The sequence below is a fragment of the Acanthopagrus latus genome, chromosome 2 (assembly GCF_904848185.1).
Source record: "Acanthopagrus latus isolate v.2019 chromosome 2, fAcaLat1.1, whole genome shotgun sequence".
NCBI lineage: Eukaryota > Metazoa > Chordata > Actinopteri > Spariformes > Sparidae > Acanthopagrus > Acanthopagrus latus.
In genome coordinates this window covers 18,802,263-18,823,683 of record NC_051040.1, presented here as the reverse complement: position 1 = coordinate 18,823,683, position 21,421 = coordinate 18,802,263, and the positions used below count along the sequence as shown (strand labels likewise).

The window sequence follows — 21,421 nt, the reverse complement described above, 5'->3', positions numbered from 1 at the left end:
AAAGGTGAAGTTCAGTTCAGTTTCATGTCATTGTCATACAAAAATGTGTCTTTTATAGCTTATTTTGTTTTACCTAACACGGATACACGGATCAGCCACTACATTACAAAGACGGGTGATGGGAATGATGTTGATCATCTCGTTATAACACAGTGTTCTGCTGAGAAACCGGCGGAGGCCCCCTGCCACCCTGGAAGAACTGCCCAGGAGGGGCCGAGGGAATGAGAAAAAGAGCTCAAAATGCTGACCTGACCTCCAAAGTGTCCAGATCTCAACTCAATTGAACATCAGTGGGATGTTCCAGAGCAAGTCTGACAAATGGAGGCACCACCCCACACCCCGCAGGACACCACCAGAGCCCTGTGTCCACGGCCCGATGGGTCAGAGCCACGTCTCGTCCAGTCCTCTGTTGGATGATGTTCCTGGTCAAACCTCTTTTTCATGCTATACTGGATGGAATAAAGGTCTTTTTTTCTGAGTAGAAGCACTGTTAGCCATAATTAGACCAGTTCGGCCGAGCTGAACCACAACAACTCTTCCTTATGTCATGACAGTAAATAAACTATAAATGCAGGCTATAGATTCCAGTAAGGACAGCTGAGGCCCGTCGTGTTCATCTTTTATTCATAAAAGTGAAGGTTAACAGGAAGTGTTTCCATGTCAGTCAGCCACGGTAGCACCACTTTAAAAGATACATTTCACGTGTGTTTAAGTGTTAGTTCTTGTGTGTGGTTTCACTGCTGTTTGTGAAAGTTAAAGTGCTGTTTAGTCAAAGCCTACGGACCACATTTATTACATTTACAAACATTTAACAACTTAAGGCCTTTATTGTCTACAGCAAAAGCAAAAGCAGTGTGTTTATCTTCAGGAAGCTCTTTCCACGTCCAGTTTTATATTTTTAGTAAACAAAATCTTCATATTTCTGCATAATATACCTAATAATATATGATATATCACTATATGTTTATCCCTTTCTATTCTTTCTCCATACTGTATGTTTTTCAGTCATTTTCCGGTTGAACACTGCCGGTGGTGCTCAGGCAGAGAGGCCGGGGACTCTGTATGGAGGCAGGCTGGTCAGCGGGGTGAAGGGAGGAGGGCTGGACTCTGCCATGGAGCTGACGATGAGGGAAAACTGTGTGAGGCTGCCGGCCCGTCTGCTGCAGGAAAATACATCGAGGCTCCCTGGATGAGATGGACAGGACAGCAAAGAGGGAAACAAGTAATATATCTTCTGTGTGAACTCTTTTCTGAGTGAATACTGAGTCCTTGTGTTGCAACTCAACCAGTATAAAATGATAAGGACTAAAATGTTTTTCGGTCAATCAACATTTGGTAAGATTTTGTTAAAAAATTTTTAAAAAAACCTGCCTCAAGATCTTACACGTTCTGTCAAACTGCTGTTTTGGATCAACATTAAACATTCACACTTGTTCACCTTTGATTAGCTTCCACTGATGTGGAAAAACTGGTCTTCAGTATTCCTGCTGCTGAACACATTTACAGCACTGACCGAGACTGAAATGCTGCAACCAATTAACTTGATCAGATGTGGGTGGTCAAGTGTGGAGCGCTCGATGATCTTTTTTTCCACAGTTTGTGGAGAAGTGAATTTTGAATCCTGAATTTAAGACCTTTAAGATCTTGGAAAAGTGATTATGAAATTCTGTTGTAAAACTGCTGAATCACTGTCAAATCGACTGGTTAATAGCTCAAAAGGGTCGTTGCAATCGTATGTAGTCTTTGACGTGAGAAGAGGTTCAGACTGTCCACTAAAGATTAGAAGACTTGGGGTGTCTCTGTGTCTTGAGAAATACTCGCGGGTGGCTGGTTCTGGCAAAACATATCTTTATGAGTTTATTCTCCAGAAAAAGCTCGCCGGTTACTCCAAAGCAAGTGCTGGACCGACTTTAATTGACACTAAACTGCCTCTGAGTGTGGAGTCTTGAATGCAAAACAGGCTGAAACAAAGGAATGCTTTTGAAGTAGCAGCAGCAGGAAAAGTTAGCGTTAGCAGCTCTGACAGTGAACACAAAACGCTGAGGCTGATATCAGTGAGATTAAAATACATGCGTTTACATTAGACTGAAATCTGCATCATGACCTTTGAATCCCTTGTATGAAAGCTACTTGAATCCAGAGCAGGAAAGGTGATAATATAATTATCGAGCTGTAAACTAAAAATAAATGACTGCTTTCATTTCAGGAACCTTTTCTGCGATACTTAAAGAAACAGACAAAGTGTTCCTAAAGCTAAACCAAATGTAGTTTTCATCAAATAACACTTAGTCATATCTTAGTATTGATGACTAGCACCACTGATGAGAGCTTTTATTTTGAAAATAAGAGGTACAAGAAAAACAGTAGACATCTCTGCAACACAGAGCAAAGACGTCTTTCACATGACTTCAGCACTGTTGCTTCTCCACATTCTTCGTTCTGATGGCCTCTGTACAGCTTGCAACAGGGAACATCCAATGTCAGGCTCACATGGAGCGTCTGAACTCTGTTCTGAGTTAATATCTAAAGAGATATCAGTGGGAAACCTTCTGGATGTGCTTTGTTTTCATCAATCATGGTGGAAACGCTTTTAGGGTTGTTTAATGGATGAATGTTGGGTGGAGATGTGGAGGTGTGAGTCGATTAGATGTCTGTAAGATTCAGTGAGCGAGCGCTGAAAAATGAGGAGAGACTAAACATACACGTGTTTACTTGTGATGGTGCCTGGTACTTGTGATGGTGTGTCTGTGTGTGTGCCTGTGTATGTGTGTTTGTGTTGACCGCATACTGACTGGGTGGAGCTGGTGAGCCGTGTGTGTGTTGGCGTTCATCAGCAGAGGAGCTGTAGGGGAAGATGCTGTGCTCTCAGAGGGCTCGCTCACAGGGCCGCTACTCCTCTGACACAAAACAAAGAGAAAACACACACAATATTATTATAAGCAGCATGTCCTCTTTGCACACAGGAAAACAATAAAACAGTCACACACAAATGATTTACGGTAGAGACTGATTAGAGGCGATGATGACAGACAGTCTGCTTCAGGTTTATTTTGTTTACATTTCAAGTGTCTCATCTCCCAAAAGAGCAAGAGGCCAGTCGGTCCCATCACAATTAAAACATGTCGTTTATTTATGACTCTACAAACCTAAATGTGAACCTGTGGATTTGATTATTCAAAGACGAAACCTGGAAGACTGATGTCCAAGAACTGATCATTTACAGCAAACTGTTTCACCATTATTTCAATTCAAGTATTTTATACGCTCTGGTTAGGTTTAGGCACAAAAACACTTGGTTAGGTTGAGGAAAAGATCATGTTTTGGCTTATAACTATCCGGCTTTGCTGCCACAAACACAACTAGAAAATGTCCTGAAATCTTGTAAAAATTATCCAGTAGTGTATGTAGTGTCCATGTAGTATGTAGTGTGAAGATGACATGTTCACAAATTTGTGGTTTGCACAAATGTAAACTGCCAGATATTTAATTCTGGTGACTGAGCTGCAGCTGGCAGCCAAACAGCTGACGGTGGAGAGTGAATTAAATACAGCAGAGGCCAACCGGCCCATCTTCAGCGCTGCGCTCCTTATGTTAAAGTGCGATGCTGAAACTTTCACAAATCATCGACACATTATGGGAGTTGCCTCAATTTCTCACGTACTGAAAAGGCACGCAGTGAGTGACGAGCAGTCTTATCAGGCCATTTCAATCATGCAGCACACATTCTTTCCTGGAAATAAAGCACTGATGAATCTGGAACCTGTTGATTTGGTCTCGATTTGGGTGGTCTGTCCGTCTGCCGCACGCTTCAGATTAAATACAAAATTGTTGGAGGCTGTAAACCCATAAACTTTACAAACTGTTAGTTTGCCTGACTTTGATTTAATCTACTGCGGCAACACGGGCTGAAAAAATATATTAAACATCTGTAAAATAATTAATGTAAACATTATCATCGCAGAGGTATGTAGCCAGATAATCAGTTGCCACACCTACATTTCTGGAAACTGGAGGCACTCTGATATCAAAAGTCTCACACAGAGGAGTCAGAAATCTAAATACATTCCTACAGTGAAAAAACAGACGTAGCACCTGATTTAAAGATAACAGAGGATGAAGCCTGTTCAGTGAATCTAATCCCTTTATCATCATTATTATCCTGTGTGACATAATGAAAAGCTGTGTGGTCCTCTGGCGCTGATCTCCTGAGTTTCACTCAGGCCAGATCAGATCAAAAGTCCAGGTTCAGTTTTTCTCATAAGCAATTAACAGTAAAGCGGGCGCTGGCAAAGAAATTCTTGCTCTCATAAAGCTCTTTAAAGACTGTAACGTTGCTGAATCTTTGGTGTTTAAAAGACCGGCCACCTGTTGAAGGCTGCTCCAAACAGGATTCATTATGACCAAAGTGGAGGTGAATGTTGGAACAGTGTGAAGCTGATTTTGTTGGTTTTTTGTTGAGTCTGAATGAAGTTTGTTTTACAATGAGTTAATGAGGCAATTAAACCCGTCCAACTTCTGTAAAAAGAGAGAAACTTGAATACGGGCCGAGTCGGTGTGAGCTGGTTAGCATGCTAACATCAATAGACATCTCTGCAATGCAAGACATGAAGTACAAGTCTTTGACATAGAATTAAAACTGTTATTTTTTCAACATTTTGTTGATCATGTTAGTTCATTTTGTCATTTTTTATGTTTTAAGCTTAAGTTGTGGTAATATCTTACAAAGTGCTACTTTAAAGTGAAACTCTCACCAAAAAGCAACCTAGGCTTTTTTTGTGAATGTATATGAGTCAAACCTTCGTGTAAAAGCCTAATTACGACATAAGGGGCACTTTTAAGATTTATCATATTTTCATTTTGGGCTCAGACTCATTTTCAGTGGAGTTGTAATTATGCTTTTACACTCACAAAAAAAGCCTAAGTTGCATGCTGGAGAGAGTTTCACTTTACCTAGGCAGGTGATGGAAGCAGATTTCAGTGCTGATCTACAAGTTACATCTGTGGGATAGTTGAAGTTGCTTTAGGAATCCAACACCAGTCACATGATGGTTATTGCAAAGCTGGTAATTCATTGTTATATTAGCAAGGGAGGTTCAATATCCAATCAATATTCTTTAAGTGTTAACACTCTTATGAAAGCGATCATACTTAAGTAAAGTAATCCTACTCAAGTAAAGTTGTAAATTTTTCAGCTCATTCAACTTAAATTACATTAATTTACTTTTTAAAGCAAAGTCAACTTTAACAATGTCCAGCCAGGCTTAGATCATTTGCCAGACGAATCAAAAAATAATGTTGTTCTTCGTTTAGTGGTCGGTGTAGATAAAATGTAAGATGTTAGTGAACAATATCACTCGTATACTCCAGGAGACTTGAAATTGTTCATTTGTCCAACAGTCCAAAACTCAAAGATATTACATTTACCAACACAGAAGGCTGAGAAAAGAAGCAAATATTCACATTTGAGAAGCTGGAACCAGTAAATTTTAGACAAAAAAATAAATAAATTGATTATCAAAGAACAAAGGTTTTGTTCTTCTTTTCTCTTCCATCAGTCTCGTTCTTGTGGACTGAGCAACAACCAGACTGCCTGTATTAGTGCAAAACCTTAAGATTTCCCCAAAAAGTCAAAATGAATGCAATCCAAACTTCTAAAGAAAACCCAACAGTATGATGCATGATGACGATGAAAGATTATGGTTATAAAGATTATGAAAGAATTTAAAAGACTGTATCAAACGGTGTTGGAGTCTGTAGGGAGAGTCTGGAGGACAACCGTCTTTGACTTACTGTCTCTGAAGGTTTTACAAGCGGAAGCTGTGGCAGGAGGAGCGTAGGAATGCTTTTGATAAACCTCACTGATGGAGCGGGATTTATCATCAACAGAAAGCATGGGGTAACCCTGCTGACACATAGTATGAGGCCATGCTTTTACAGCAGGGAGGTGGAAGACCTTCTGTGACCATAAAACATGCTCGGACCAAGAAAGATAAGGGGAAGTATTTATCCAGGCAAACCTCCACCCTGGTACACCAAAGCACCGTCGCAACCTTTTACCACTTTAATGTTTCTAATTTGGCGGTGACTGTGTTCCAGCCATCAAACCGCCGCATGTGAAGACTCCCACGCTTAATTCATGCTGACACAATTTCTTGCCCTCAAAGGCAGCATGTGGCCTCGAGATCGTCTGGCTGAACGTTGGCATGCTGTTCACGGAGCACCACATTTTGCAAATTAGACGTAGCTACAAGGAAAAACCTTGTCATGGATCAGAAAAACAATATCTGCTCACGCTCTGTGTCCCCACCAGAACTCATCTGAACCAATCCGTATTCATGCTTGTAAAAAACTCACTCATCAGTCCCATGTATGCGTGACGTCAAATCTGATAAAACACCAGGAAACAAACAACACTGTGAAACCACACGGTCCACTGAAGGAAAGAAAATTGCATAACTCAAGACATTTGGTAAACATATCACCCAGCTTAGAAGCATCTCTGTGAAACTGTGCTTGAGTTCCATTTGGTTAGCATCTGTTTCACCAACTGGCTCCATCGTCTGTAATGCTCAGTAAATACACAGTGAAATTGTCTGGAACCTGCAGCTACCAAATATGTGACTCATAAGTCTACTGACCACAGTCATGATCTGCAGCCATAAGAAAGCTGAGCAGTTGTCTTCACTTTTTATGCTAAGTCTGAATATCTAAAATAATATCCCTGACATGAAGTCCTTTGGCTTTAAAATCTCTACAAGTTTTTGCTGTTTTATTTGTAACCATCACCGAACGAGTTGTAATGACCTTCAGTCCTCCCCTGAGCCCGATGCTTACTCACTGACAGGTCCGGAGACGTAATTTACGTTGTGCCCTGAGACAGAAAAAATCTGTGCACAATCAATCCCACTTTATAGATGGCACATGTACGAAATCTACTGTACATCCTGTGAGAAGCTTGTGCAGTCAAACAATAAGTCACAGAGGCTTCAGGTCAGGAAGGTTAAGGCTCAACCTGTGATTTGATGCTATCAGTTTTCACTGGCAGACATCAGATTTACATTATATGTTCTGGCAGTCATTTTAGTTCGATCTGCAGTTCAGTTGGCTGTTCAGTACTGTTAAGTGTTTTCGCCTGAATAAAGCTGAAAAACCTAAAGCATCTGAGCCCAGCTCCTTCACCCTACACAGAGTTCAGTTGGACTGTTGATTTTCAAAATAGTGTCAGCAGCTAGCATCCAGGGAAGTTGAAAAAGTGGGTGTAAGTGTTAATTTGTTTTATCTGTTTTGTGGAGCTGCAAAGTGAAAGACAACATGCAGAGCAGACTAAAAAAAGGTTTGCTGCCTTGCAAGACTAAATGTTGAGAAAACACAGGTCATCTTTGTCCTGCTGAATGAATATGAGAGCCAGCTAGTCTAGCACAGTGTGTGAGAAAATAAGCCAATTCTTAATAAGCCAAAACATTTTCATATCCACCTGGTTGCCATGTTAATATTTCAGCCAATCAGTGTTGGATATGATAAATACCTGTGAGTAGTGCAGAGTCATTTGACCTGTCATTTGTTTACTGAGCTTGATTTGCAAGACCGTAATCATGAGATCTCACAAATCCATCTTGCTCGCTTGTACCCAGACCACGGCGGCTGGACCAATCGGTGTCTCATGAGGAACTCCTGGCAGCTACGGGCATGGTTTAGGTATGAAACCAGTGAGGGAAGCATCTAGTTTGTTTGAAAAGAGCAAATGTTGCACCTCAAGAGGTTTGCAGAGCTGCGAAAGCCTCAGTGATATCAGAACTGGAGAGTATATTTCATTGAAAGTTTAGCAAGGAAGGCTTTTCTCGATGGAAAAACATGTTTTTACTCTTCATTGATCTGATTGGTTTGTCGATGACAGACGTTGATAGAAAGATGGTTTCCTCAATCACCTGCCAAGCATTTTTTGAAAGTGCCTGCTATTTCCCGACAGTCTGTGAAGACAACTTCCCAGATTGTTCTGTTAAACAATCAGGTGCATCAGGTTAGCTGACTGCACTCATTTCCACTGAAGACAAAACCCAGATGATTGTAGATATTTTTGGGTTTTCATCCAGGAAAGAACGGATTTTAATCATAAATGTACACAACAGGTCATGTTCACACACTATATGTATCTTTATAGATATGTGTCTAAGTCTGAGTCTAAGTCTGTGTATGTGTGTCTTACCCAGTTCTTGAGGCTGCCCAGCACCGCTGTGGTGAGGATGCCTGTGAAGAAGGCCACGAGGTTCAGGCCAGTGAGCGTCCAAATCAAAATGTACAGAGTGAGAACTTCCTCACAGCTTTGTACTCCAACAAACTCATAGTAGTTGCTGAGGTAGCCTCCACTGCAGAACAAAACAACAGCTTCATTTATTGCCGATGATTGATTCATTCATGATGGAATGGCAGTAGTAACAATACACTGAGATAATATCATAGGGAGATGATGCTCTGTCTCACTTGGCACAGTTGTACAGGTCGCAGCAGTAGCAGGTCCCACTTCGCACAGTCATGTTACAAGACTCTGTTGGATTCCAGCATGTCACCTGGAAAAGGCAACGCAAATTCAAAATGTAGTCTCACACACACGAAGCTCGCCCTGACTGTAATTCAGATTGTGATAACGTGTGTTAGCTGGCAGACAAGTTAAACAACTTTTACTCACAGAGGTGTAGAAATTCTCATAGACGTAGCTGCTGCCACTGCTGTAATACTGACATCTCCCTTCCTTCAGTGGACGCATGTCCTGGCAAAAGTTAATATAGAAAGAAACATCATCCACAGGGTATCATATCAGAATTAAACACAGTCAAGAATCAAAATAAACTGACATTTACTGCAAAACATCATCCAGATGGTTCATGTCTTTGAGTCACTAGACCTCTTTTGAGGTGAAGGCTGAGTTTGGAGTCGATTTGTGATCAATTTCCAAAAGTACAAATATTGTTTATGGCTCTTTTGAATTGTTAAAATAAGGTCTGCTTCACTAAATGGTTCATCTGGTAAAAGTCACAGTAATCACAGCTGTTTTTGTTACAATTTGAAATATTTTATGAGATTCAACATATCAGAATTTGTCATGGTTGGAACAGTTGAGTCCTGGACCCAACTTCCATCAGTGTCCCTGGCATGCTGTTAACTTGACCTACAATAGATATCTATGGTTTCTAGTCTTTTAATTGCATGATGTGTTGTGTCGTTGGTTAGATGATGATGTTATTGTTGGTTTTACATTGTTGTGTTTTGGGACCCCCTGATGAAAGGAAGGAAGAAATATGATGATGTTATATTGTTTAAAACGGAGCTCCAACAAGTGGAAAAAGGGGAGTAGTGAACTTTGTCTGGTTTTAAAGCGAGGACCTCTTGAACATCAAAATTTACTACACTGTGGACAGACTCACTCAGTAGTTTTGAGAATATATTCTTAAAGGGAGGTCTGCACTCATAACTCTTGCATGTACTGTGAGCACAACAGTTGTTGTAAGGAAACATTATATCATGTGACATTTCACATGAGAGCACTGGAGCTATTTATTGTTAAATCAAAGTCTAGTTTACATTTCCCTAATTTTTTTGGTACGCTACACTGTAAATGTATGCCAAAAGGAAAGCTGAAAATAATATATATCATTCTATAGAAATAATATTACCTGTATAGATCAGGCACACCGGGCCTTTGTCATACATTGACAGTTTGGTTAGGTTTAGGAATACCTGAATACCTGACGTCAATTAATGTCTTAAAATAACTCACCGTTGACCATCGCTTTAGACATGAACAGCGGCCTGCTGAATGAATGCTTTACTATTATGACCCTACCATCCGTCCCTGACTCATCTGACTTCCTCCTGCCGTTTTTTTGCTATAGTAATAACTAAAACCACTAGATAGAGCCGCCTAACAAGAAATGTAAATATAGTTCGTAATAAGCTGCTTACAGAGTCGACCTACATAGGCATTTTTTTTTCTGATGAGGACAGGCTGGAAGATTGATAACACTCTCCTGCGTGTGCTAAATATAAAGCTACACTTATCAGGAACTGGAATTCACACCAGTCAGAAGTGACAGAAGATCAAAAATGAATAATACATCATAAGGTTAAATGGTTGGTTTCAGGTATTGTTAAACTAATCAACAGTTTGCAGGATTCTTGTTTCTTCAATACTTCATTTCATGTAAGAACTTGCAAGTAGTTGTAATTTCACTCTGAGATATGAACAGATAGTTATTTCTCTCTGAGCAAGAAGAGGGAGTCTTCCGTCTGTCTTTTTTATTTTTGAGGTTGGAAACAGAGTTTCAGGTTTGTTTTTTTAACCTGTCCAAAGTTCTTTTAGGGAGGCAGCTCCGTATTACCATCCATCACATTCAGTAACTCTGTGTGTGATCAGAGGTCTGGACTTAAACTGAAAACACTTCTGCACTGATGGTGCATCTTGGTCCCATTTGCTTTCTCACATTATACTTTTACAACTGGTAATTTACTCTGTCAAACCACAAAAAACAAAGCTGGCGAAGGTTATGAAGACTAAGCTCTAACTTGTGGGAATTTTTCAGGGACACAGTTGTGTCAATATTGCCGACAGAGTGACGGCAGGCCAAATGGCTTTCCAGGTGGATCAAAGTGAACCAGCACAGTGGTCTATTATTGCTTCACAGTCTTCGATTGCTGCTTTGTTTCATCACCCACACGGTGCAATCATGTCTAGTGTTACAGTATACACATGCAAGAGCAGGTAACTCACCATGTTCAAGACAATACAGGCGCCATCAATCACCAGGCACAGAAAAGAGAAGATGATCCCGAAGCTGAGGAATACAATGGCAGCCGTCAGCTGGAGGAGGAACAAAGAAGAAAAGTATAAATGAGAGAATGTCCACTTAAAAACCTTTAAAAAAAAAAAAAAAAAAAAAAAGATAAAAAGTTGATGATATTATATTCGACTGAGTTTCACAAGAATGCAGCTTAATTCTGAGAAAAAGTTTTTTTCTCTTTCCAACAGATAAAAGTTTTGCCTGATATCAGTCTGAGAACAGAAATAAGATATGTGTTATTTGTTTAATAGCAACACTATCTGTTATTGTTGTGTGTGTTATCTGCCTACTTGAGATTCTGCAGAGCATGATGAACATGTTAATACTTTGTAGCTGACGGCCTCTTCCTGCTCTTAATCATTCAGTCTCATTTCACAGCATCCTGGTAAAATGTCATCGGTGGAATAAATTGAATAAGACAGATAAAAATTCCACATCCTTATCAAAAAAACCATGTGTATGAAAACATGATGCCAAATCCAAGAACCACAAGATCCAAAAAAATATCTGATGCAAGTCTTCTCCCATGCCCCTTAAGTCCCTCATGAAGACTGTTTTTAGTAGTTTTTTTTTTTTTTAGATAACCAAGATTGTTTTGACAGCGTGGAGTCACTGCTACTATATCAGAACCACAAATGTTTGACCGAGATATGACATGTGATATATGGAGAAAGACCTTTGGACAGTTAATTGAGCCGGTATTTAGAAAATAAGATGATTACAGCATGCATGTAGCTCGCCAACAACTAGAATGGTTCTTCTCGACAAAATCAAATTAACGTGCCTAATTTCCTTAATCCAAACTGTGAGGCAATACTTGAGTTGATATCTGATTTAATGTAATTACATACCTACCAAATAGTTTTTACTTGGAAAACTAAGCGGTGAGCAGGTAAGATGTAGTAAGATAAATCGATGTATGCTTCACAAATGTACAAAGGCCGGGGAGACACTGTGATGTGAAAGGAATGCATGTTGACAGATGGTAGATTAGACTGTTGTACTGTTCACCATTTATTTATGCTGCAGATGTTTACTGTAGCAGGACATGCAGCAGTTGGTGACAGAATCACATAAATACTATAGTCTGTGCTACACAATGAATACCATCTGTCAGAATCTCACATACAGTATATCTGTGATAGTTCTCAGTTCTGTTGGATTCCAGAAGCTGTTCATTAATAAAGAACATATTATTCAGTCTTATCTATGTATTGATTGTTTTCTAAGCCCACTCCTCATTGATGAATGTAAAAGTCTCTGGTGTCACAAGTGGATGGCCACGAGCTGTCCTCATGTGTTGCAGAGCAGCACCACTGGTGTCTGTGCTAACATACTGTTTCTGTTTCTTGGTAAAAAAAAAAAAAAACACCTCCTGTGCCGGGTCAGGGCTGGGTTTGCACAGAGAAAACACGAAGAAAAAATATGACAGGGAAGATGTATGCGTGTGCGTGTGTCAGATGAAAATATACACGGGGAGAGCAGCATAGCAGGAGAATATACCAGCTGTTTACGGTTTTCTTCCAGGAGGAGCCCCAGAAGTCCCAGGAACGAGCCGAGGGTCAGCTGCAGAGAACATAATACAACGAACACAAAAAGAAATAAAAAGAAATGTGATTACTTTTCATCAGAACTGTGACATTTTGTTATGGATTGGTTCTATTCCAAGGAAAGAAAAGCCAACATTAGCGCTGAACAGCAGGCCATCCTCATCAGAAAAATATAAGGCGACTGTGAAAGCATCTTATCATGACCCATGTTTACGTTTCCTCTTAGCCATTGACCTCTAGTGGACGTAGTAGTTTTGATGCCAGCAAAAGGTCAGGCGAAGTTGTACTGAGAGTCCACACAGGGAGGAGGTCACTAACAGATGATAGGGTCAAAAGAGCACAGGACTCTCACCCAGAAGGCTGCTGCTGGTGTCCAGTGTGAAATCAAAAGTCAATGCTGAGTTATTTAACTTACTTGTGCAGTTAAGTTGTGTAATGCACAACGTAACTGAAGATTTATTCATAAAGCAGGTAAGTCCATAAGTGGAGTTAGTTATTTAAAGCCAAACTGCAATGCTGAATGATTGAGGCCCGACCTTTTACGAGCCTGAACCGAACCAAACTGCTAGCTTAGGACGAACGTCTGGTACGCCTGTTGCTTGTAGACTACAACAATCATGTTGTTTCTGGGAATGGTAAAATCAATGCATTCAATCAGTAAGGTGTGAGGATTTGTTGCTGAACAGTGAGAGCTCGTATGGTCCAAGTTTAATAGCACATGTAGAATGTTTTATGTTAATTACTGTTGCAAAAGGTGAAAAAGAGATATAAAATTGATCATGACTCAGCCCAGAAGAAACTGATTTAAGGTGGATACAATGCAGGAAAAATGTGCCACTACTTCTAGAAGACTGTTGAAGTTCTTCCAGTTTCAAAGTTGGAGGGAAAAACTCGAATCAGCCAAGCATCTGTCTATCACTGCAGGAAGGGCTCATTTACAGGACTTCATTTTATCATATGGTATCATCATCCGTCATCTTACTGAACAAATCATGGCAGAGAGTTATCAAGGGACATGTAACCATCTTACGATCACTCCAGATGTGTATCCAGACACACTCAGGCTCTCTGTTCGGATTGTTGCGTAGACTCCCAGCACCACCAGCAGCAGGGACAGACTGAGCATGCCCAGCACCAGCCACATGGCTCCCCTGACTCTCACCATCGACTCTGCAACCCGCAGAGGAGAGAGAAACCCTCAGTCGTGTTATATGTCATGCAGTTCAGGTTAGGAAGAATTAAACACAATAAACTTGACGGCTGACAGCTCGCCAGCTGTGATTGTCTTGGCAGGAGTCTGCCTGCGTATTTCTACTTTAAAATCAGCATAAAGAAAACAAATCTAATTTGAAATGTTTGATTTAACTTAATTGTAAAAACAACATCTCAACCCTATGTCTCCACCTTGTTTCGTTTTAAATGTCACGAGTGTTTACATCTCAGGATACTGAAACAGTCTTTATGTAGGTACAAAATGCTGTGGACAACTTAGTGTATTCAGTAAGAAGGAAACTGCTGGAAAACATAAAAACATATTTATCCCTTTTTTAAACACATTTGACAAACAACAAATATATCAACATCTGTGAAAACCACAATATTTTTCCTCCTGTCTTCTTCATTTATTTTAATCTATCAGCAATTTATCTAGTCAACAACCCACCAGAGTCCAAACTGTATAAAGAAATGGTTTTTTTTAACTCAACAAACTCTATATGGTCCTTCATCGTTCGGCAGCCCATGAACTGCATGATTTTATGATGTGCTATAATAACAATGAAAACACCAAAATGTCCACACATTTGTTATAAAGTGTAAGCTGAGACAAAACCTTCAATTCTGTTTATTTTGTGTCTAACATGCCTTAAAACTGGTGTAGAGATCCTGTTGTTAGAAGAACCAAATGGGGGAAAACATCAAAGTATAACCTGAGGGTTTGTTGTACAAATATTCTATTGAAACTGTGAAAATCAAAATGCGACTGTGTATAATATCATCGCTGTTTACTCAGTATTGAATATCAGGACATACCAACCCTCTGGCATGTGCATACAGTCCTTTGATTATTGTGACTCTATAGTGGAAATACAAATTGATGCAGCAGAGCAATGTTATAAGCCAATCAATAAACTGGATCATTACAGTGTTTTATTTTGAAATTATTCAGCACTCTGGGGAAGTCAATGAGAGGCAGACTGTTTATGTGTGTTGCTCATCTTAAACACACCTGTTTGACACACTGTAGAATAAAAAGAACTGACCCATGATCACTACACAGATCTTCATTGCCTTATTTCGCAAACTTTTCTCAGCCACTAACAATAAAGGTCAATGCTTTATTGTTACTGGCTGAGAAAAGTTTGCGAAATAAGGCAATGAAGATCTGTTTCACTGTCAAATACATGCAAAATGACCCTGAAATGTACCAGCCTGAAAACCAAATGATCTAGGTGACATTATCAGCCAATATTAGGCTGAAAGAAAACAAATCCAAAAAAATGCAATAAGTTCAACAGGTAAAGTCATGAAAGTAATCCTGTACCTGACCACATCACCACCTCCACGCCCAGTGAATTACCATTTGCTCTGCTTCGTGGCACTGGTTTGTCCATGCCCGCTGCTCCCTGAATCCTTGCAGTCATGATAGATCCCCTCTTTTCCTCTGACCAGAACAGGTTTCACTTCAGACTCACAAATCTTCTCTAAATCAGTCCAGAGGGCTCCTTCGGTGCTGCATTCAAGGACAGCCAGAAATGTGCACCTCTACTGCACTTGAGGATGTACAAAGGCAGGATTGTCTTGGCAAATTCTAAACATTTGACTCTGTTAGCTGCAGATTAGTGTGTTTAATGTGCTGCTGCAGCAGAAGGGGTGGGAGGTTGGATGTGCCGTATGTCTCCTGTTGATCAGTGGGAGTTTAACTGTAGGCATTGCCAGATTATTGGGTCCCTGTTTTAACCCCTTGTGTGTGCGACTGAAATGTGTTCATCATCTATCTATGATACAAATGTCTTTGCTCATATACAGTATGTGCAGTGGTTTACCTCAACTCGTAACATAAGCACAGATGTGAAATAATGAAAATCCTAACTCAAGGGTCCTGAAGCTTCATCACTGTTAAAGGCTCTTGTCCTGCCAATAAATGTAGAATGAAAATCAAAATTAGCACAAACGGGTGAGCAAAAGTTATCAGCTTGAATTCTTGCACACTGAAGACTGTGATGACTGGTTAGTCTGTTGTTTGGAGAGAGTCTGACACATGAGTGGACAAAAAGCACTTTTCATTTTTCTTGTAGCATTTATTTTCCTTCTGATGTTTTTTTGTACAAATGATTTTATATTATGCAAACACTTTATAGTGACCATCATTAATAAATGGTCAATGTATAATTAATCAAAACTTTAGTCAATAGTTATATTAAAGTTAAGAAACAATAAAATGCTGTATAAAGCTTCATTGTAAAGCTGAATCTGATAAATGGTTTATTAGGCATTAAACTGTTTGTTTACAGTAAATCTTGGTTGACACGTCTCTGCAACATTGCATGGCAGTCAGGGGCAGTGCCTCTGGACTGGCAGACCGGGATGGTGGTCCTCCTATTTAAAAAGGGGGGCCGGAGGGTGTGTTCCAACTATCGGGGGATCACACTCCTCAGCCTCCCTGGGAAAGTCTATTCCAGGGTACTGGAGAGGAGAATTCGGCCGATAGTCGAACCTCGGATCCAGGAGGAACAATGCGGTTCTCGTCCGGGCTGCGGAACACTGGACCAGCTCCATACCCTCCGCAGGGTGCTCGAGGGTTCATGGAAGTTTGCCCAACCACATGTGTTTTGTGGACTTGGAGAAAGCATTCGACCGTGTCCCTCGTGGCATTCTGTGGGAGGTGCTCCGGGAATACGGGGTCGGAGGCCCTCTGTTAAGGGCCGTATAGTCCCTGTACGAGCGGAGCAGGAGATTGGTTCGCATTGCCGGCAGTAAGTCAGACCTGTTCCCGGTGCATGTTGGACTCCGGCAGGGCTGCCCTTTGTCACTCTAGGCGCAGCCACGGGCCGGAGGGGATCTGGTTCGGGAGCCACAGGATTTCATCTCTGCTTTTCGCGGATGATGTGGTCTTGTTGGCTCCTTCGAGCCGGGACCTCCAGCATGTCCTGGGGCGGTTTGCAGCCGAGTGTGAAGCGGCTGGGATGAGAATCATCACCTCCAAATCCGAGGCCATGGTTCTCGACCAGAAAAAGGTGGCTTGTCCCCTCCGGGTTGGGGGAGAGCTACTGCCTCAGGTGGAGGAGTTTAAGTATCTTGGGGTCTTGTTCACGAGTGAGGGAAGGATGGAGCGTGAGATTGACAGGCGGATCGGTGTTGCGGCCGCAGTGATGCGGTTGTTACACCGGTCTATCATGGTGAAGAGAGAGCTGAGTCGAAAGGCGAAGCTCTCAATTTACCGGTCAATCTACGTTCCTACCCTCACCTATGGTCATGAACTTTGGGTCATGACCGAAAGAATAAGATCCCGGATACAAGCGGCTGAAATGAGTTTCCTCAGCAGGGTGGCAGGGCACTCCCTTAGAGATAGGGTGAGGAGCTCTGTCACCCGGGAGGAGCTCGGAGTAGAGCTGCTGCTCCTCCACATCGAGAGGAGCCAGTTGAGGCGGCTCGGGCATCTGTTTCGGATGCCCCTTCCTCGGGAGGTGTTCCTGGCATGTCCCGCTGGGAGGAGACCCTGGGGAAGACCCAGGACACGCTGGAGCGACTATGTCGCCCAGCTGGCCTGGGAACGCCTTGGGATCCTCCCAGAAGAGCTGGAGGAAGTGTCCGGGGTGAGGGAAGTCTGGGTGTCCCTGCTTAGACAGCTGCCCCCGCGACCCAGCTCTGGATAAGCGGAAGAAGATGGATGGATTGATGGATGGACCTCAACAGACTTTAAATTAACCATTCATTTGTGATGATTATTAATTAGTTGTCTAAGTTTCACAAATAAATATTAATTAAAATATGTTTGTAGAAGTACATAAAGATGCTACAACTGATGTCCTTATTTTGACTGTGTTTATGAGTACATGCATACATGTTACATTTGATATATATCAGTGTCTTACATTAAATGGGTGAAAAAAAAACTAGCTCAACAATGAGAAATCGCAGAAAAAAGATTCTATGCTAATCAACACTATAACAGTAACTGCATGTACAGATTAACTAATTACACAGGTTACAATTAGACTGATCATCTCCAAGTATAAATGCTTTCCTAATTCAGACATACGTATTTATATTTAAAAAAAAATTAATAGATAATTCACAAAACAATAATCATCATGTGCAGTCTGAGAGAATGATAACACTAATCCAAACAAGTTCATGACATTTTGTTGAGTTTATCTTTTGGTCTGTGACATCCCAGTCATCGTGGTAATAAATCACATACCAGCTGGACAAAGTTAGAAGAAAACTCTACATATAAATGAGCTGGGGAAATTTATTGTGGAATAAACCACTTTTATGGAGCTGACAGGCAGGCTGATACATAGAGATACAAGGAGTCAGCTCTACGTATAGCCCTTCCTGACAGTGATTTAGTGAAGTGGTAGTGACATTGGACCCCCAGTGGGAACATCAGGCCAAACTCGAAAATCACAGATGATCACATACTTTAAAAGTGTCATTCAAGAGGACACGGTGAAAGAAATCCTTGACATCACTGTCTCTTTAGTGTAAATAATCTCTTACTTTGGCGCAATAAACACATCTCACAGCTGTTTAAAATGTGTCTGTAACCATAAAACCTGCATTTAGAGCTCAAAGTAATCCTCCTGTAGTAGCAGTGACTCTCAAACCTTAAACGTGGTTTTTCATCTCCCGGTGTGTCTCACGCTGATCCCGGGTTTGACGTGCAGAGTCAATGTGGGAGGGCTGCACATTGTCTGAAAGAAAAATGTATACACAGCTGGTGTAAAATTGACAGATTGCACATGTGAGATAACACGCATCCATCTCCAAGTGATAAACAAAGAGAGGGGATTTATTATATCTATTTATTTATTATATTATATGACTTCCAATCAAAAGAAATGTGCATGTAGTACATGAAATGAGTATCCACAAACACTACATCATTGTCTGATTTATACAGCTCATTGGCTCTTCTCTTAGTTGTCTCTTCTCTCATGTGCAGCATTTTCATAACGCCAAGAATGAAATATAGTGTAAAGTAATGTTAAACTACACGGTCTTGGATCATAAACAGTTAAGCTATGTTTATAATGTCTTGATCTTTTATTATTTGCTAAAAAGAGCAGATGTCAAAACAAGGAAGTGAAACACTGTAAAGGAGAGGCACCAGTACATGAATGGTACGCCTAAACATGTAGAACGTAGATTCAGTGACTACCTTTAGATCCAACAGACATGGTGTAATTAAACTGTAATGATGATTGTAAACATTTATGTGCTGACTTGTGAGTTGCTGTCTGACCAGAATCAGATTTTTTTTGTGGGATAATAATGAGCTTTAAGTTATAAGTGGTAAGGGTGAAACTGATGTGTTGAATAGTGTTTATTGTCCACACAGATGTTATTGTCATTAACTTATTCTTAAATATCGGCTAGATTCATGGACAGAAGGAAAAGGAGATGAGAAGATAGGAAGCATGTAACTGTAATGAATCACATCTGCTCTTTTGTAGATTATATTCAAATGTATGTGTTCATTTTGTCTCTGTGTGTGTTTGTGCTGTGTATATTTTTTGGTTATGTTTACCACACAGACTTAAAGTCCTGTAAAACAGCGCCCTCTTCTGCCGCCATGGACTCAAGACGCGTTGCTAAACCAGCTAGCGCTAACATTAGCGTTGCTCAATAGTTTCGTCCATTTTGTTTAGCTGTTGAGCTAGCCCGGCTAGCGTTACCGTAGATACAGCGCAGCAGAGATGGATGACGGTGACGAGCCGGGTATAGTCCTCTCTCACAACACTTCTTCAGGCTCTAAGTCCGGCGGGGACAAGATGTTTTCCTTAAAGAAGTGGAACGCCGTAGCTATGTGGAGCTGGGACGTGGAGTGTGACACCTGTGCCATTTGTCGGGTACAAGTGATGGGTGAGTCCGGGGAACAGACGGTGTTAGTTAGCCGGCTAGCTAGCTTAGCTCGGAAACCGGCTAATGTAGCTAAGGTGGCTAATATTTGCACTCATGCCGGGGGGACGCTGTCAGAGTGCTACTGTAACATGTCTTTTGTTGATTTACAGACGCTTGTCTCCGGTGCCAGGCGGAAAACAAACAGGAGGACTGTGTTGGTAAGTAATAAAACGTTATAGAAGCGTTGAGTCACCAAAAAGTGAGCAGGTTAATCCAAGAAGCTAACATTAGCTTTAGTTGTAGTGTGTCGGAGCTGTCAAATTAAGCCGACCAAGCCAGCTAATCACAGAGGAAGGGTTTTTAATTCGAGTCCTATCATGTAAACTAAATCAAAGGGAGATTGTGTCGCTGTATTGTTTGGTTTATACATATTATATAGTTAATATGGCGTTGGGTAAATGTTTGGAAATGACTTGTTAACAGATATATTTAGCTTTAAGTGCCATCTGCAGAGCAAGTACTCATAATACAACTAATATCACGAGTGAAGTGGTGAAAAATAATCAAGTTGTATATACGTATGTAATCAAATGCAACTATATGCAGTATGAATGACCCTCCACACAGTGACTGGTGCTGTGATTTAAGAGGATTTACTGGATAAATGCCCTGTAAATCACTGGCTTTATCAAGCTTAATGTGCATATAGTGTATGTGTCTTAGGATAATTTAAATGGGCACTGTGTAGTGTTGGAGAGGATCCCTAAACCTACAATATTAATTAAGTAATGATACAAACTCAGAAATATTAGTTCTTCCATAAGTGAATAAACAAGGTGGCAGGGTCCGCCACATATAAACAAAGTAAAACATTAAGAAAGTGTGTTGTCCTTTAAGGTCAGTTTATTTATTTAGTGCACCTTTAAATACAACTTTCGATCAGTTTATCTCAAGTTTAAAACCTTTTATTAAGTGTGATTTTACCTTGTTTGACTGCACCAAGGCATGGTAGAAATGTAGAAAATAAGGCAGATCTTAAGGCATAAATAAATGTCACTGACAAACTGAAATTAAATCAGTTTTATTCAGCATTGAAATAATTGAAGTTGTGCTTTTGTGTTCTGTGAAACCTCAGCTGACAAATTATAAAGTTCTCCTTCTCATACTCACTCACTCTCCCATGTCTCTCTGTCTTCATCTTCTTTCAGTCGTGTGGGGAGAGTGCAACCACTCCTTCCATAACTGCTGCATGTCCCTCTGGGTGAAGCAGAACAATCGCTGCCCCCTCTGCCAGCAGGACTGGGTGGTTCAGAGAATCGGCAAATAAGCTCCAATTCCAGGCGGTCTGATCCTCAGACAACACCTGTATGCACCCAAAAGTGGTGACAGACTTGACAGTGATCACTGCAGCATCCTGTGCAGAGCCACTAGACATCAGCAGCTGCCCTCCTACTTATGATTGCATGTTCCAGTAGTCCTGGTCGAAGGAGGACTGTGTATAAATTTGAAGCATCGAGGACGCGTTGGTCACCAAGGGGTCGATGTGTGTGGACATATTAAGAGTCATTAAGAGAAGCATGAACCTCGTTGCAGTGTTTGGTCACATGTTAGGATTACTTTATTGTCTGTGGCGGTGTTCAGCACACCTTGAATATGTGACTGTCTTTTTAAAAATAAACAATTGTGTATAGCTGTAAGCATGTATTTTTTCACTTAGGTATTTGAACATACTTGGTGTATTATTATTATTATTATCATCATTATTATTATTATTATTATTATTATTATTATTATTAGAAGCAGTTTTATATACTGTAGTTCTTCAGCTAATGTTTTAGTTTAGATTAAGAAAAGTACTGTCAAGTACTTACATCTGGCATTGAATGCTAACCAAGATTCATCTGGATTCCCACTTATTCTTAAATCAGTTTCTGTTTAAAATAATACTTTTATCCCCTTGTTGTCTCCAGA

At 40.7% G+C, this 21,421-nt stretch overlaps 2 protein-coding genes across 4 annotated transcripts; one reads left to right on the top strand and one right to left on the bottom strand.

Moving 5' to 3' along the window:
• Window positions 1-607: 607 nt before the first annotated feature.
• On the bottom strand, window positions 608-19,422 carry LOC119012592 (transmembrane protein 255B). 3 transcript variants are annotated; one of them, XM_037086576.1, is made up of 12 exons: window positions 19,285-19,422; window positions 18,214-18,300; window positions 15,427-15,514; window positions 14,961-15,153; window positions 13,413-13,552; window positions 12,336-12,398; window positions 10,763-10,852; window positions 8,684-8,764; window positions 8,479-8,564; window positions 8,204-8,363; window positions 2,793-2,897; window positions 608-1,185 (listed from the first exon to the last, which is right to left on the bottom strand). In XM_037086576.1, the coding sequence occupies exons 4-12, from the start codon at window positions 15,022-15,024 to the stop codon at window positions 1,078-1,080; spliced, it is 897 nt and encodes a 298-aa protein (XP_036942471.1). In that variant the 5' UTR covers window positions 15,025-15,153; window positions 15,427-15,514; window positions 18,214-18,300; window positions 19,285-19,422; the 3' UTR covers window positions 608-1,077. The 3 variants fall into 3 exon arrangements, with proteins under 3 accessions (XP_036942471.1, XP_036942464.1, XP_036942479.1); XM_037086569.1 differs by having other exon boundaries at window positions 14,961-15,113; XM_037086584.1 differs by lacking the exon at window positions 19,285-19,422 and adding an exon at window positions 19,137-19,276 and having other exon boundaries at window positions 14,961-15,113.
• rnf7 (ring finger protein 7) lies at window positions 19,222-21,147 on the top strand. The gene is made up of 3 exons (XM_037086595.1): window positions 19,222-19,471; window positions 19,621-19,668; window positions 20,659-21,147. The coding sequence occupies exons 1-3, from the start codon at window positions 19,306-19,308 to the stop codon at window positions 20,775-20,777; spliced, it is 333 nt and encodes a 110-aa protein (XP_036942490.1). The 5' UTR covers window positions 19,222-19,305; the 3' UTR covers window positions 20,778-21,147.
• Window positions 21,148-21,421: the final 274 nt, after the last annotated feature.

What these genes read in the sequence shown, in the direction of transcription:
- LOC119012592 (XM_037086576.1), bottom strand. Translation starts at nt 15,024, where the DNA reads ATGACTGCAAGGATTCAGGGAGCAGCGGGCATGGACAAACCAGTGCCA. An exon ending in GCCACGAAGCAGAGCAAATG is followed by an intron (nt 13,553 to 14,960) that starts GTAATTCACTGG and finishes TGCGGGTTGCAG; the next exon opens with AGTCGATGGTGAGAGTCAGG. An exon ending in TGGGCAGCCTCAAGAACTGG is followed by an intron (nt 2,898 to 8,203) that starts GTAAGACACACA and finishes GTTTTGTGTCAG; the next exon opens with AGGAGTAGCGGCCCTGTGAG.
- rnf7 (XM_037086595.1), top strand. Translation starts at nt 19,306, where the DNA reads ATGGATGACGGTGACGAGCCGGGTATAGTCCTCTCTCACAACACTTCT. An exon ending in TTGTCGGGTACAAGTGATGG is followed by an intron (nt 19,472 to 19,620) that starts GTGAGTCCGGGG and finishes GTTGATTTACAG; the next exon opens with ACGCTTGTCTCCGGTGCCAG. An exon ending in CAAACAGGAGGACTGTGTTG is followed by an intron (nt 19,669 to 20,658) that starts GTAAGTAATAAA and finishes ATCTTCTTTCAG; the next exon opens with TCGTGTGGGGAGAGTGCAAC.